General features: G+C 37.4%; 3 protein-coding genes and 1 long non-coding RNA gene across 8 annotated transcripts; 2 read left to right on the top strand and 2 right to left on the bottom strand.

Annotated features, from left to right (window-relative positions):
- Positions 1-412: 412 nt before the first annotated feature.
- On the bottom strand, positions 413-7,901 carry LOC126584891 (uncharacterized). The gene is made up of 2 exons (XM_050249269.1): positions 7,380-7,901; positions 413-628 (listed from the first exon to the last, which is right to left on the bottom strand). The coding sequence occupies exons 1-2, from the start codon at positions 7,641-7,643 to the stop codon at positions 551-553; spliced, it is 342 nt and encodes a 113-aa protein (XP_050105226.1). The 5' UTR covers positions 7,644-7,901; the 3' UTR covers positions 413-550.
- Positions 1,680-2,524, top strand: LOC126584893 (uncharacterized). The gene is made up of 3 exons (XR_007610173.1): positions 1,680-1,922; positions 2,052-2,097; positions 2,166-2,524. It is a non-coding gene; the product is annotated as an uncharacterized LOC126584893 (long non-coding RNA).
- Positions 7,902-8,216: 315 nt separating the features above from the next.
- On the top strand, positions 8,217-12,747 carry LOC126584884 (tRNA(His) guanylyltransferase 1-like). 5 transcript variants are annotated; one of them, XM_050249256.1, is made up of 14 exons: positions 8,217-8,382; positions 8,479-8,551; positions 8,859-8,973; positions 9,072-9,203; positions 9,299-9,343; positions 9,867-10,036; positions 10,158-10,243; positions 10,637-10,744; positions 10,945-11,201; positions 11,556-11,687; positions 11,760-11,804; positions 11,999-12,168; positions 12,313-12,398; positions 12,481-12,747. In XM_050249256.1, exons 3-14 carry the CDS (start codon positions 8,870-8,872, stop codon positions 12,703-12,705), a joined length of 1,560 nt encoding a protein of 519 aa, XP_050105213.1. In that variant the 5' UTR covers positions 8,217-8,382; positions 8,479-8,551; positions 8,859-8,869; the 3' UTR covers positions 12,706-12,747. The 5 variants fall into 5 exon arrangements, with proteins under 5 accessions (XP_050105213.1, XP_050105211.1, XP_050105212.1 ...); XM_050249254.1 differs by having other exon boundaries at positions 8,808-8,973; XM_050249255.1 differs by having other exon boundaries at positions 8,479-8,557; positions 8,808-8,973.
- An 894-nt stretch (positions 12,748-13,641) lies between these two features.
- On the bottom strand, positions 13,642-16,581 carry LOC126584887 (prohibitin-1, mitochondrial-like). The gene is made up of 6 exons (XM_050249260.1): positions 16,423-16,581; positions 15,954-16,135; positions 15,168-15,284; positions 14,739-14,909; positions 14,365-14,577; positions 13,642-14,050 (listed from the first exon to the last, which is right to left on the bottom strand). Exons 2-6 carry the CDS (start codon positions 16,122-16,124, stop codon positions 13,856-13,858), a joined length of 867 nt encoding a protein of 288 aa, XP_050105217.1. The 5' UTR covers positions 16,125-16,135; positions 16,423-16,581; the 3' UTR covers positions 13,642-13,855.
- Between the last annotated feature and the right edge of the window lie 582 nt (positions 16,582-17,163).

Genomic DNA, 17,163 nt, shown 5'->3' with positions numbered 1-17,163 from the left:
GCCATTTATAGAACTCAAACTAGTGTTAGGGTCAAATACACAGAGCATAACCTTCAAATTTCTGATTTCCCCCTCAAGCAAATATCAACTTTGAATACAGATTATTTACAAGTCAATGAGATAAATATTAGATTAAAATACCAGCTAGCTGAATTTGATCCTAGCACAAAAAGTGATGCAAAATCTTCAGCCTACACAATATACATGCGAACGGGATCACTATCATTCTAAAATATGCTGTTGGGTTAGTAGCCTCGGATGTTATATATATCTATCGTAACAGGCAACGAAACCTTCATAAACTTTCCAATTAGATGATCTTGCACTCGAGAGTCGTCAAGTAAGTGGCATTTCAAAATATCAATACATCAGAATCAACAAATATCATGCCAACAAAAAGACCCTCATTTGGACACTGCTATAACTACTGTTTCTGATGCAAGCATGTTATTTATGTGATTTAAGAGCTTGAAACCTACAAAACTCAACGGACGTATTTCCTCAAATAGCCTGAGCTGATCCTATCTCTGGGGCCGTTGGAAACTAAACTCTACCTTTCCGTGGTTAAGGAGCACCATTTCCTCAAATTGGTTGAGCCAAATGTTCCGATGTATTGGATGATTCCAGCCTGCAAGTACATATTGTCATTCGTCAGTAACATGTAATCAACAGATGATGGCTTTTTGTTGCAGACTTCACCTTAGGTATCAAATAAAAGGAGCTCATATAGACAAAATAATCAGTAAACCACATACAGACTGAGTTTACAGTTTCAAAAAATGTAATAACGTATGCCATACTATAGAAATGTCCAAGTTAAAAAGGGCGACCCCAAGCTAACAAGGCTCCTCGCTTTGTGAGGCTTGGGTCAACACCTTTGCTTTGTAAAGAGTAAGACAAACATCCATAAACACATTTCGCTCCCACCTGGACCATATCTGTTACATTGCACCAAAAGACGGTGACTTGTATCTTTTCAATCTAAACACTTTATTGCCAAACAGGTCTGTAAATTCCACTATGCAGAAAAAGGATAGGAAAACACAAGAAATATATAGTTGTTATGCATTGGCAAGAAGCAGGCACACTACTACAATATTAGCTTTAGCAGGCGGATGATGGTGGCGGATATTAGAAAAATCTTGTCGGGTAAATTATATCCGACACATCTTTTAATTTGTGGCGGATATTAGAAAATCATGTCGGTTATATCCGACATAAATTCCTGGCGGATATCAAAAAAATACTGTCGGTTATAACCGACAAATTTTTTTAATACTTTTTTTAAATATTTTTGACATATTCTGGTGGTTTTTAAGTTAATGGTGACGGTTATAACTGACAGAAATGAAAATTTTATTATTTTAAAATATTATATTTATAAAAAAATAAATAAACAAATATTTTAAATAAATAAATAAATAGATAACCTAACATACAAAAGCAATGGGGAGGATCTCAGTTCGCAACCCTAGAGACATAGGATTCTATCTCCTACCTTGAGCCCAGAGCCAAACAGTTCCATACCGCTTCATTTCAAAACCCCCGCTCGGGCAGATAAAGGAAGCTCTAGATTTGCACACTTGTCATACATCCGAGTATGGAGCTCCTTAGGATTCTAAAATAAAAACTAAAATATGCTCCATTTCAGAGCGTTCGTTTAGAAACCCTAAGGCCCCTCTCACATATGGCGCAACTCTCTCTCTCTGTTCTCTCAGACCCATTTCTTTCCAAAATGAAAAATAGCTCGCCTTCCCAGTTCTCTCAGACCCTTACCCCTATGCCGCTCAGCCACACACAAGTGCGAGACCTTCTCTCTCCCAGCAACACAACCACACACACTCTCCTTTGCAAGAACCCCAAAACCAACGCCTCTGCCATGGAAATGGTAGCACATTTGAAGCTCAAATCTTCCCACAAAGGTAATCTCCGTCCCTGTCCTTGTTTAATAGGTGCACAATTGTTGATTTTTTTTTTCGGAAAAGAGGAACATTAACTCATGATGATCTGCTTCCTTTGCGACGATGTGGGTTCGCCGACGAAACCCAAAGAAAATAAAGAACAGCATTCAAACGGCTCAGATCCAAGACAGAAAGGGTAAAATTACTAGTCTCCATAACTGATCTCTCACTACATGTAATTATAATGGTATGGTATGTGTGCAGAACACTCGGAACCATGACAGATCCTAGAGAAAGAACGCTTAAACTGGAGATCCCCTGGACAAAAGGCAGGACACATCTTAAAGGCCTTGATCTGTCAATTTGGAAGGTATAACCACTTGGAAAGCGAACGGGGGACGGGGATATGGAAAATGCAGAAATATTTTTTGAAATCGAGCTCCTGCGAGGTTTCGGATGGTGAATGCAGGGGATATGGAAAATGCTGAATTTTTTTTTTATTATTAATATATGTTCTGTCAGTTTTATCCGACAATTTTTTTTTTTCTTATAATAAATGTTCTGTCGGTTATAGCCGACAGAAGTCTCGGCCGTCTTTTTCTTTCCTGTCGGTTATGACCGACAGGATTTCTGTCGGTTTTGGAGTAGTTTTTGTCGAAAAATTCATTTCCTGACGCTGGCAAATCTGTCGGTTATTATATCTGCCACTGCATTCATTTTCTGACGGATTTTGCTTAAAATCCAACAGTAATATACATTTTTTATCGATTTTTGAACCGGCAGTTATAGATAATTTTGTAGTAGTGGCATGTTGAGGCGATCATATGAACCATGATAATCCATCCACTATCACTTGCAGGATAACCTAGGCTGCAATCCTGACGATGGGTGAAATTATTGGCTTATATACACAAAGGAAATGCAGCAGCCTTAGGGCTCCCACCAAGGAATATTTTAAAGTGGTACACTTAAAGGCAATTTATATGTTCTACCAAGTGAGATAGAACATCAACAGTTTGAGAACTTATGAAAATTTTCAGGATGTAGTTGCAATGTAGAATCATCCATGTTCATGCAGTTGTTAAAACGATAAAAGCCAAATGAGAAACTCAGAGAGAGAGAGAGAGGGAGAGAGAGAGAGAGATGGAGGCTAAATGCAGTACAATAACACAAAGAACGACACGATATCGATAAAAGATACTATAGAGTCTCAATAACACAAAGAAGGACATGAAAGCAATAAAAAGACACTACAAAGTATGGCCACTCTCTAGGCACCAATCAATACCAGATTTTGATCTGGTTGTCATAGGATGAATGTTAGTGACAGTAGATGTTAGTATTAGTTGTTAGTGTAATTGGTTTTGTGGGTTATACGATATGAAGATAGAAAGAGAATTGAAGGATGCAAAATGAATGAATGTTCTTTTCTCTCTGTTGAAGTTGCAGAGAGGAATATATTTTCTTAAGAGGCAATAAGCACACACATGTGCATTTCATGACATGTTTTGCCTTTGCTGGATCCACACATCTAACACTTGATCTCAGCCACATATCTAACTAATTTATAAGATCACTACACATGGCTATTTTAGCCTTACATCTTTTAACCTCACACTTGGCAGATATGCTCAAGTGAATTCACAAATAAACTCATCTTATTTCACTAATACTAATCAGCTATAGACTTATAATTCACACTCCCCTTTAAGTCTTGAGCTGATTTCACTCTGAGCATACTCTTGAGATAGTTGAAACGATCCTTAGCCAAAGGTTTTGTGAAGATATCTGCTAGCTGCTCTTTAGTAGGACAATATACCAAGTCAATGATTCCTTCCTACAGTGCATCCTTAATAAAATGGTACATTCTATTTATATGTTTAGTCTTCTGGTGAAACACAGAATTCTTGGTGATTGCAATTGCATAAGTGTTATCACACTGTAATGAAGTTGCTTCAGTTTGAAGCTCTCCAAAATCTTCCAATACAAACCTAAGCCAGATTGCTTGTGCAGTGGTATCGGATGCACTTATGTACTCTGCTTCTGCAGTAGATAATGCCATGCAGTTTTGCTTAACTGAAGCCCAAGAAAGAACTCCACTTCCAAAAGAAAATGCATATCCAGATGTACTTTTGCTATCATCTAGTGATCCATCCCAGTCACTATCACAATAGCCAATCAATATTGCCTTCTTGCCTTTTGTGTATTCCAAACCATAGTCTAGAGTCCTTTTAATGTATCTGAGCACACGTTTGGCAATTCCAAAATGCTTACTGGTAGGGCAATACATAAATCTAGCAAGTAGATTAGATGCATACATGATGTCAGGCCTAGTGGCCGTGAGGTATAGGAAACTCCCCACAATGCTTTTGTATAATTCTTCACTTACTGCTCCACTTCCATCATCTTTGGTTAACTTCTCACTTGCCACAAGATGTCTAATTACAGGGTTGCACTCATTTAGGTCAAACTTGTTTAGCAAAGACCCTGCATATTTCTTCTGATGAATGAAAATATTGGAGTTGGTCTAAATTATCCTCATTCCAAGGAAATGATGAAAAAGACCTAAATCAGTCATTTCATATTTCCTTTTCATAACTTCTTTGAACTCTTCAAGCATCAGTATATCACTTCCAGTATAGACTATGTCATCCACATAGATAGAAACAATTAAGATGTCTTTCCCTCTTACTTTGGTGTATAGTGTTGGTTCACTCAAGCTTTTCTCAAAACCACACTGCGAGAAATATGTGTCAATTTCTCCATACCAGGCCCTTGGTGCCTGTTTTAACCCATAAAGAGCTTTGTACAATTTGTAGACTTTATCTTCCTTTCCCTTGACTACAAATCCTTCAGGCTGATCTAAATAAACTTCTTCTTCCAATACACCATTCAGAAATGTTGATTTTACATCAAGCTGATACAATTTCCAACTTCTTTGTAGTGCCAAAGCTACAAGAGTCCTGATAGTATCCAATCTAGCCACTGGAGCATAAGTTTCATTGTAGTCTAGTCCAGGCTTTTGAGTATAGCCCTTTGCAACTAGCCTAGCTTTGTTTTTTAAGACTAAACCATCAAGATTTAGCTTAGTTTTGTAGACCCACCTAACTCCAATAACAGGTTTTTTTGTTGGTCTATCCACAAACTTCCAAGTGCCATTCTTTTCAATCATAGCTAACTCATCTTCCATTGCTTTCAACCGGGATTCATCTTACATTGCTTCTTCATACTTCTCTGGATCCATGATGCAGAATTGCATTGAGCCAATACTTCATCTAGTTTTCTCCATTTCAATGGAGTGTGATCAAATGCTTGAGTGTTTCTTTCATCTTAACTTATGTTGCTGGAAGATTCACATGAGGGAGACAAGGAAATTTGGGAATTTGAGTTTTCAACATTGATATTTCTTCCATGAAGCTGTGATACAGGAGTAATTTGTGGTAGCAGGGGACTTTCATTATTTTCCGAACTTGGACTGTCATATACAAATCTTCCCTCAGTAAGAGGCATCACATGTTGCTCAGAACTTCTTTTCCAATCCCAAGTTGTTTCCTCATCAAAAGCAATATCTCTGGACAAGATAAGCTTCTAGGTAACTAGATCAAACACTCTATAACCTTTGGATTCAAGCTTGTGTCTAAGCTCTGTTGGAACATGAACATAGCATAGAGCACCAAATATTCTCAGGTGAGCAATACCTGGTTTCCTTCCAGAATGGCTTCAAAATGTGTGATGTTGACCAATGCCTTTGCAGGACATCTATTTAATAGATACACAGCCGTATGCATTGCCTCAGCCCAAAGATAGTATGGCATTCCCTTCTCATGTAGCATGGACTTTGCCATTTCAACCACTGTCCTATTTTTCTCTCTACAACTCCATTCTGCTGTGGAGTGTAAGCTAGAGTAAGTTGTCTCTGTATTCCTTCATTATCACAGAATTGCATAAATTCAGTTGACATGAACTCTCGCCCTCGATCACTTCCCAAACACTTTACTTTGAAACCACATTCTAGTTCAGTCATAGCCTTAAATTTTTTAAAACAATTGAATGATTCAGACTTGTGCTTTAGAAAATATACCCAAACCATTTTGGTACAATCATCTATCAGCAGCATGAAATATTTATTTCCAGCAATTGACTCAACTTTCATAGGACCACATAAATCAACATGAACAACTTCAAGTAGAGCATTTGCTCTCAGTGCTTGATTCTTTGAGAATTCATCTCTGTGTTGCTTTCCATATTGACAGCCCTCACACACACCACTATGGCTTTCAAGCTGTGGTAAACCATGCACCATATCTTTGTCTTTCAATTGCTTATGACCACCAAAATGTAGGTGTCCAAATCTTCTGTGCCAAATCCAAGCAGAATGAGTTACACTAGCTCTCAGTGCAATTTGATTTTCAGGTAGAAATGACAAAGGATAGCATATGTTTCCTTTTATCTTCATTTTAATGACTAAACAATCAAGTGAAAGACCATCAAACACACTACATATTCCTTCACCAAGTAACAAGAAATATCCATGTTCATCCATTTGACCAACACTGAGCAAGTTCTCCTTTAATCCAGGAAGATACATGACTTCTCTGACATACTTTCTACCCTTATTAGTGTCAATAACCAAAGAACCTATTCCTTCAACATTTACAAGATCTTCAGTAGGCATTTGAACTTTGCCTGCAATTTGGTTCTTACATCAACAAGAAGATTCACATTTCCTGTCATATGATTGCTACATCCACTATAAATGTACCGTTCTCCATTCACTTTAGCCTCAGTAATTACATTGTTGGCAAAAAACAGATTTCCTGGCACTTCTGCTTGATTTGCACTATTAGGTTTCTACACTATTTTTCCTGCAGTACACTCTCTAGCCCAGTGCCAAAATTTGTCACAATTATAACATTTTGGTTTGCCCTTGTGTCTACACTTGCCAAAATGGAATTTAGAACACACCTTGCACTGAGGTTTTATGACTTCTTGGTTCATTGATTGAAAGGAATTCACATTTTGAGAAGAGTTTGTAAAAGGTCTATGTTGAAACTTAGATTTTGACTCCCATTTCTTTCCCTTAAAGTTCCAATTTTTCTGAGGTTTCCCTGAGTAAGCGCTACCTCTATTTTGTCCATTTTGACTCACAGAGAGTGAGGATAAGGCTCTCTCTGTTGTATCAACAGTATGTAAATCAAACTGCTGTTCTTGACTTTTCAAAATTGCCACAACTTCTTGCAATTCTACAGTCTCTAAACACTTTGTATTCTCAATGACTAGACATATGGGATCATATGGTTTACTAAGGCTAATTAAGACCTTCTGTACTAATCTCTCATTAGAAAGAATTTCACCAAACGTTTTCATCTGATTTATCAAATCATTTAGCCTAGTAAGATACCCAGACATAGTTTCATCATCACGTATTCTAGCATACTCAAATTCACGTCTCAGATTTTGTAATTTCATAGATCGTACCTGATCACCACCGTGATACTTTCCATACAGCAAATCCCATGCCATCTTCGCTGATTCGGCATTGGCGATTCGAGGGAAGATTTGATCCGAGACTGCATTCTGAATGATTCCCAGAGCCTTTGCTTCTTGCATCAACATAGTGGCCATTTCTTCATCTATATCATCCTCCAATGATTCTTCAGCTTTCTTCTTCTTCGAATTGGAAGTTTTAACTCCCTTCTCCACCAGATTCCACAACCCATGTGATTTGAAGATTGTCACCATCTTGATTCTCCAGAACTCGTAGTTCTCACCGGTGAAAATTGGAGTTCTCACTTCTGAGCTTCCAGATCCAGAAATCTTTGGTCTGAATGGGTTGATTTCTCTTCTCAGATGATAATGGGTCTCCAGCGACTTTCGCCGAGCTTCAATTCAGCTCAATGAGTTCATAGATTAGCGCCCAGGCTCAGATGATCGAACCAGGCTCTGAGGCCATGTTAGTGTAATTGGTTTTGTGGGTTATACGATATGAGGATAGAAAGAGAATTGAAGGATGCAAAAGGAATGAATGTTCTCTTCTCTCTGTTGAAGTTGCAGAGAGGAATATATTTTCTTAAGAGGCAATAAGCACACACACGTGCATTTCATGACATGTTTTGCCTTAGCTGGATCCACACATCTAACACTTGATCTCAACCATACATCTAACTAATTTATAAGATCACTACACATGGCTATTTTAGCCTTACATCTTTTAACCTCACACTTGGCAGATATGTACACAGTAACAGTGTTGGAGACTGAAGGGCTTGGATGCCTTTTCACCCTAAAACCCCTAATTTATGCGCACGCCACAAACGCCCTACCTATAGGGTTTAGGAAGGAAGCAACTCAAAAAGTAAAAACACGCCCCCAACGGAAAAATAAAAAAATAAAAAATTAGGGCTGAGAAACAGAGGGAGCGATTCTGCGAATTGGGCATCACGATCTGGCTTCGTATTTCAAATTTCGAGGCTGAGAGACGGTAAAGTCGTATAATCAAACTATAAATAAGTGGCTTTGAATTTCTTTATTTCTTGAATCCATCACATTGTTGATTGGCATCATTTATTTCCTTCAGATTTGTTGATCATATCCAAACGCCAAGCGAAGCTCACAGTAGCCGTTTCCCTTTGCTTCTTTGGCTATACTTGGTTAGAGTGTTTGGAAATTTTCTTATGCCAATTTCAGAAAAATTAATATGCCAATATTGTTTACTTGGTATAATGGTGATTTGTGGAATTGTCTAATGTGTCCAGTCAGTGTAAAAGAACATATATAACTGTAGTCTGATGGTGTTGGAATTTCTAGTTACAATCTGTGCAAAACCAGTGTCGTTCTAGAATTCATATAGCTGACCCTACTTAGTGGGGTGAGGCTTTGTTGTTGTTGTAATTGTAATCTGCACAGGTGTATACTTTCGCAAACTGATCGGTCACTGCTGTTCTCTGAGCTAAGTAGAGGTGGTGGAGATGGCAAACAGTAAATACGAGTATGTCAAGTCGTATGAAGTAGACGACGAGGTTTTCCTGCCCAATTTGATCATTGTTCGAATTGAAGGTTGTGATTTTCAAAGGTGTTTACTACTTTCCTCACTCCTTGCCTCTATGTGTGTTTGTGTATGAGTTTGAGACGATGTGGATGGTGACATTCTCCTCTTTCTTTTTATGTTAGGTTTTCCCAAGTTCATGAATTTCAGAAACCAAACGATGAGGAAGCTCTGAATTTGATGAACTCATGCGCAATTTCGGTGTCAGAGGCGTTTCCAGACATAGTGTTTTCATATGGCTTCAGTGATGAATACAGGTACTGTAACTCTAGGGTAGTCTGTATGTGTTTTATTTATGTTAACTTGGCTGTAAGAGAGCCTCAGTCTGTTATTTTTGGTGCTGTGCTTGCAGCTTTGTCTTCAAGAAGACGTCCAAGTTTTACCAAAGGCGTGCCAGGTTTTAATTCTCAACTTTAATTCAGCTTTCTTGGCCTGTGATGTGTCCAAGGTTTTTGTAAAAGTAATGGGTGGCCATTTGAGTTAAAAGAAAACGAATATTGACCATACCAAACTGACGGTACAGTTTGGTTCAGAATTAATATGTTCAATATCTTTACATCATACTACATCAGATCCAAATTGAAAGTCTCGTAGAACATGGGGTTGAATAATGTCTCACCCATCGCTAAACTGTACAAACAAGTTTTTTACTACCCATGTCAGCCTCTTATTGGAATTTGAAATATTTTTGGTTGAGTTGGATCATGTTGAAATTCATATAGGAATAACCAAATGTAGGTGATTTGACTTATGAATTCTGGGGATGGAAAATAAAAAGAATGATAAATTTATTGTTTATTAGAAACTTACACCAATCTTATTTGGTGCGTTATTGTTTAGGTACATTTGGTAATGGTTTAGGCTGTGTCCAGTTTCAGTTTTTCTGAAGTCATTCATTTACATACAAATTGTCTGTGCAGCAAAGTAGGGACCATTATCGTATCTTTCTTCTCTTCTGTATATGTCATGAAATGGAGACAATTCTTCCCTCATAAGGAGTTAATGTACCCCCCTTCATTTCATGCACGTGTTATACGCTGTGCATCAGAAGAAGTCCTTCAGTCATATCTTTGTTGGAGACAAAATAATTGTAAGTGATCTTGCAATGATGTTTCGAGTATGGAAGTTATTATACTTATCTTCAACTAAGAGGTCTCTGATTCAAGGAAAAAATTCAAGTGAATTTTCCATTTACGTTTTGCATTTTGCAGGTCATACAAATAACCTGCATAACACCTGCCTATGGGAGCTAATTAAATCTGGAAAGACCGAAAGTGAAGCACTGGGCTTACTAAAGGTGGAAAGAATTAATTTTCATTTTATACATTAATTGGCATATTTATATGCATGATTATTTGTGGAAGAACTGTGAACTTTTTCAAGAGTGTCAAATATGTCCCTCTAGTTCCTTGTAATTTTTCTGTCATTTCCATTTTAACATTATGTTATCAGATACTTAAATATTTGTATCTTCAATCTCTTCTTTGCCATCTTTCAAAATGGCCGAGTTTTTCTAGTTTAACTATTTGAGATTAGGTATACGTTAGGAAGTACATATCTTGTGCTTTTGAATGTTGTTTATATTTCTTCCATGATAAATAATTTTTAACGTTTGAATTGGCATGCCAAATTTTCATTTTATGCTAGCAGTTTTTGTTTTTCACTTGTGATGCATCTATGCAATCTGCAGGACAGCAGCAAGGAAGAAAAAAATGACCTTCTTTTTAGAAAGTGTAATATCAACTACCAAAAGTTGCATCCAATGTTTCGGCAAGGATCCTGCATTTTGAAAACGGAGGTAATCTTTCATTTCTGCAGTGGAATCTATCTTACTCGTCTCAGCAAAGGTTTCACTTTTTTGTTTTGGTGTGTCAAATGATACTGGTTTCATTTTATCTATATGTCCAATTTTTGTTTTCAGAATGTGTTCAAACATAGTTGCCACTGCCTTCTGATTTCTTATGCTGAGATCTCCATCCTACATTATTCATTATTCAGGTATTTGAAGTTGTGAAGCACAATGACAATGGTTCTCCTGTCAGGAGACTTAGGAGAAAGTCGAGCATAGTCCATTCGAAGAATATAGCCGACAGAAGGTTTTGGAACAAGCACGCCCATCTTCAGAAGGAACTCGGTAGCTTTACAAAGGATATTGGAAAAGTTGAACCTGATTATATTAGGTCCTTCCAGTTTGAAGACAAACTGATCCCGTCAACATGGGTTGTAGTTAGGATCGATGGTTGCCATTTCCACAGGTAAACTGTTACTCACATGTCAAGGGAACTAAGTATGGTTGTTGTTACTGTGTCTGTCTTCTCTTGGGCTGCTAATTGTTAGGGGGCGCAGCTGAAGTATTAGTCCTTGTTATTTCACCTGTTGTGCAAATCAGACAACTCTTTTAAACTTGTTTGTCATTCATCACATTAACTTCAAAGGAACAACCATGGTAGTCTCGGCTTTAACAAACTGAAGGATGCAGTTTTTCTGCCATACTGCAATTAACTTACAACTCAGAATAATCAAGTTTTCTCTATGGATGCATCTGATTTTTGTTATTATTTATCCTCCAAAGATTCTAGAAACAATTCTCAGTTGTTTGGTTTTGGAAGGTTTTCTGAAGCTCATGAATTTGTGAAGCCGAATGATGAGCAGGCTATCAACCTTATGAATACTTGTGCAGTGGCTGTTTTAAAAGAGTTCCACGACTTGGTTTTCTCCTATGGAGTCAGTGACGAATACAGGTATATAATATATTTCGTATGTTAACGTTGTGGTCTATATCATCTGTAATCTCATTGTTCCTGTTACTGCAGCTTTGTTTTGAAGAAGGATTCTCAATTCTGTCAAAGGCAAGCCAGGTTTTGCTTCCGTCGCCTTCTTATTTCCTAAACTTTGTATGCTAACTGGATACACTATAATACTGTTTTCACTGGTTTACGGAACATTATTTCTCTGCCAGGGTCCTTCATAATGCTTATGCTTCAATCACTTTTCTTCCTTGCAAATCAGATTGATCTTTATTACCTGTTTTGGAATTACTAAAATTTTGCAGTGAGATGGTTTCTGTTCTTGTGTCATTCTTCACTTCCATGTACGTTATGAAATGGAAAGATTTCTTCCCGCGGAAAGAGTTGAAGTACCCTCCTTGTTTTGACGGGCGTGTTGTCTGCTATCCGTCATATGAAATTCTTCGAGATTATCTATCCTGGAGACAAGTCGATTGTGAGTGTTCAGCTCTAAATGTTCCAAAACATAATAGGATGAAGTCTTGTCATTCCTAATACGTAAAATCTCGAAGCAATACATGAGTTCAAATTTGTTAAAGGCGGTAAATTCATTGGACTTAACATTTCTTATGGGTTTCAGGCCACATTAACAACCAATACAATACTTGTTTCTGGGAGCTTGTTAAGTCTGGAAAAACAAAAACTGAAGCTCAGAACGCGCTAAAGGTATGATGTAGTTAATCCAAAATCCGTTTTATCGTATTCTTGTCGTTGCCCTCTCGTAATGTTTTTCGAATTTGAATTGCAGGGTACTCAAACAGGAGACAAAGAGAAATTGCTTAGGCAATTTGGTATCGAGTACAACGAATTACCGGTCATGTTCCGCCGTGGATCCTCTGCTTTCTGGGGCACCACAAGGATAGACAAGAATGGAGAATGTAATGGGAATTCTGGGAAAAGAGTTGTTGTACAACATTGTAATATTATTGAGCCAAGCTTTTGGGATGCACTCCCAACAATTCTTTCTGGGTAACTGCTCATGCTGCCAAGCAATGGAGGTCCCTTTTTTTAGCCATTGAAGGTCTGCTTTTTCTTAGCTGCACAAATGTTAGGAAAATTCATCAAAGTTATTTTATTCCGTTGCCGGGTTGGAGTCTGCGGTTGCACATAACGTACACTTCAAAAAAAAGAAAAGAAAAAAAAGAAGCAATTTACTTTGGTATTGTGGGCCCCACATGGGTGCCACATCAGCATGCTAACGGAGTCTTTAACAAAATTGGACGACAAAGGCAACATTGATGACCCAAGGCTGGGGCAATAGATGAGGGACGAAACTGATAAGAATGTACAGGGGCAAATTGCTAAGTTGCTAAAACAGGAGGAAAACTAATGAAAATGATTTGAAAACTTTAAGTTTTAAAGATAAGGACAAAATAAAGAGTAAAATAAATAGTACTAGGATTGACTTTTTAGTATAAAAATGTAGTCTTTCGTTAAAGTAAACAGTACTGGAAGCTTTTCGTTAAAGTTCCCTAAAACATGAGGGTACACGTTTGTGATAAAAACCCTACCTACATGTAATTTACATAATGTAAAGCTCAGTTTGTGATAAAAACCCTATCTACAATGTAAGGCTCAATTTGTAAATTTTAAGCGTATATTATATTGCAGGGATTGGTGAGCAAGGAAAAAATACAATTTACAACATGCCAGTACGTTGATGGAAATCATAGAGAAAAAGGGAGGAGATTTTAGCATTCAGAGAAAATGGATGCCTTCAGCTACCCCAAAGCATGAATACTGATGAAGATAAAAAGTACGTTTCGGTTTCAGGAATTCAGCCTATACAGGTAGTAACAAAATTTTCCGGTAACACAAAACCGCGAAGGCTCCGGAAGGGCACGCCTACAAGCGAAACTTATAAATTATCAAACATAAAATGAAGCAAAATCCAGAAGGCAGTACAATGTGGATAACATGCGAAACACCTAAAAGTAATCGCATCAGAAAAGTTTCATTCAAGTGTTCAGAATTTATCTCCGCGAACAGCAATTGCCATGCCAACTAACCGTGCATCAAAAGACTTAAGTAAACCCTAAGGTCCATTGCTCAACTCTTCCAAGGAAATATTTCCACAATTGTACAATCTGAAACGAAATTATTACAAGTCCAACCTGCATTGTCTATTTCTTCTTGTTGATATCCAAGTTCATCTCCTGAAGGTTCAGCAACAGATCATCCGAGTTCAAGAAAACTTTGTTTGCTGAATTTGAGATTGTATGCGCAATCTCTCTGGCAGCTTCGATCTTCCTAAGTGTTATAAATGCCGGATTGTTCGCAATAGCTTCACCAATCAGCTTGGCACTAGTGGCCTCTCCCTGATCAACACAGATAAATGATTTAAGCAAAATAAAAGTTACTAGGGAACATCAATATTCATACAGGAATATTGCGACACTATGTGCATCTTATTCTATACCCTTGGATGTAACTGGTTAAATGTTATTTTATTCTATAATCCATATAGAGAGTGTATGATTTATTATAAAGTAGTTGGTTCATGCAACATGGCTTTCCCATAACTTTCGGCAAGGTATACTTTTAAAAACCAATAGTTTCGGTTTAATGGCTGGTAAAATTGCAATTAAAGATCAGTAGATATTATCTATTTTGAGAATGTGTTATAACTCACCTCTGCTCTGATGATAGCACTCTTCTTGTCTTGTTCAGCCTTGTCCACAACAAACTTAGCTCTCTCAGCTTCCTGTGCAGCCACTTGTTTGGCCTCAATTGCAGCCGTGAACTCCTTCCCAAAAGTGAGGGTGGTAATTGACACATCATCCAGCGCAATGTTGAAGTTGGCAGCTCTTTCTGTCAAAATCTTCCGTATTTCCCTACTAACAGTCTACAAATAAAAAGGACAATCAACACTACGGAAACATATGAACTTCTACCCTTTCATCTAAATAACTATACAAGTAGATAAGGTATGAAAAACGCGGAAGAAACTTCAAAGTGACTAGAAAGGAAAACGAAGACGTGCATACCAAGAGCGTTGCTCCCTACCTCTCTCTGAGTTATGAGTTGGCTAGCATTATACTGTGCAACAACAGCTTTCAAAGTTTCATGAACAATAGAAGGAAGGACTCTCTCATTGTAATTCTCACCAAGAGTCCGATAAACTGTAGGCAGCTGGTCTGGTAAAGGTCGAGTAAGCACTCGAAGCCCAATTTTCACCTGTACAGCACAACGAGAAAACCAAAATTAAATATTAAGGACATCAACTGCAGACAATACTGACTGAAATAACAAAATTATATCTATTATTAACTTGTTAACGAGTATTTCCAGATGAAAGGACATTTTTGAGCATGGGATACAGGTTTTAAGCATGTGCAACCACAATATTAAAAAAAAAAATTAGTTGAGCATATATTACAAACAATGAAGTTGTCAAAAATCCATGTCACTCTAGGGAAGAAGAAAGAGATCAACCATTTGGAGATCACGGCTCCCAGAAGTACTCTCCACTAGATGAGGTCGTGCACGGACATCATAAATGATTGGCCTCTCAAACCATGGAATGATAAGGTGTGTCCCCTCCGGATAAACCTGTAACGTGAACCATTAGTAATAGTATACTATTAAAAAAAGCCAAAAGCCAAAACATTTAACAACATATTTATATTGAAACAGTAAATGAACACATTCTTATACCTAAAAGATGTTTCGCATACACACAGTAACTCTACATCTGTGTTACATTAATCCTATACTGTCGACAAATTAAGCACATGACTTGGGAAAACCCCATTAGTTTTATAAATGGAGTAGTCAACCTTGTTTACGAATAATTGTCTAAGAAATGATACAATCATCCTGGACAGTTTCTCTTATCATTGTTACCCCAGGAAGTCTGCTATTGCTACTCTATGAATATAGTTATTAATGGGCAAGAGCTTCCAGGTGACCTTTTCGATCAAATTAAGCCATAATAATACTACATTTTAAGAAAGGAAGTCGTTCAGAAAATCAACTGAAGTGTGGATCATATTAGCACTCAATCGTGGAATAAATTAGTATCTCGTTAAGATAACCAACATGCAAATATCATTTATATTCTTCTACTCACAGAATTGCATAGGAAGAAAAAAATCACCAGAAGAAACAGATGTTTTTGCAAAACAAATAAAATGACATGATGGATGGCGAACCACGAAATGATTGAGACGAACAATTCCTACACCGAACAAATGCAATAATACAGATTAGACCTATAACCTTGTCTTTGACACCGACTATACGGTTGAACACAATGGCTCGATGCCCTCCCTCCACATTGTACAGACTGTTGGTAGCTCCATACAATCCAAGCCCACCAATTAGCAAAGCAGAAATTGCACCACCACCGGGAACTTTCGGAACCTTAACGTTAACGTTGTTGAAATTCATATTCCTTCTCACTGCGAAAACATAAAGAATTGAACAAAATACCAAATTGAACAAAAATAAAGATTCGGGAACGAAAAATGTCAAGCAGCAAAATGGTCCATTCGAAAATAAAAATCATGGAAGAAAAAAAAATCAATATAAAATTGAAGCAATTCAGGCATTGATTAAACTTGAGCAAATAAAAAGGCGGAGCTGCGAGATCTGCTTCGATCCCGAGCCGCAAATGGTTGGGCGGAGGGCGGCGACATAGAATATCATCTAACAAAGAAAAGGGAGGTGGAAGACGAGAGAGACGAACCAGTGAGAAGTGAGGAGCGTGGCGGTCGCGACGGTGGGGATTCAGGCCCCAGAAGCAGTCGCAAGGGTTTAGGGTTTACAGGTAACGAGCGAGAATTGGAAAGGTTTAAGCCGTCCTTTCAGACTTATAAAAGGCCTAGAGTGTTGGCCAAGTTCCATCTCCACAGCCCAACATTTTTAAGGCCCCGTTATCCAGTATTTTTTTTAGGCTTTTTAACTAAAATTGTTTCGGAGAATGACATAATTTATCATTTTTACTTTGATTCTTGAGATTTGAAATCAATAGAATTGGTCTCTAAGATTGTCCATCATCAATCATTTTGGTTATTCCATGAAAAATCTCCATTAAATAAGAGTAAATAACAAAATTACCCTTAATTTTTTGTCAAATCATTTTGGCCTATTGTTTGTTAAATTGAAGGTATTTTTATCATTTTGATCCTTATTTAACATAATTTTTCACGGAATGACCAAAATGACTAATGGTGGACAATCTTAGGGATTGCTTCTGTTGATTTCAAATCTCAATGACCAAATTAAGGAGTTATGCATATCTCATTGACCATTTTGGCTAAAAAGTTTTTTTTTTTTAAATACAACGATATTCTACTATAAAAGGAGCAGATATTCAATTTTAAAGAGAGGTAAATTGGGCTAACCCACACAATTAGATATCAAACTTAAGACAAATATAATGCATCATCGTTGTCCATGATAGTCGAACCTGAAAAATTCCACTTAC

This window comes from Malus sylvestris, chromosome 10, assembly GCF_916048215.2.
Source record: "Malus sylvestris chromosome 10, drMalSylv7.2, whole genome shotgun sequence".
NCBI classification, from domain to species: Eukaryota; Viridiplantae; Streptophyta; class Magnoliopsida; order Rosales; family Rosaceae; genus Malus; species Malus sylvestris.
This window is presented reverse-complemented; position numbering and strand designations above follow the sequence as displayed.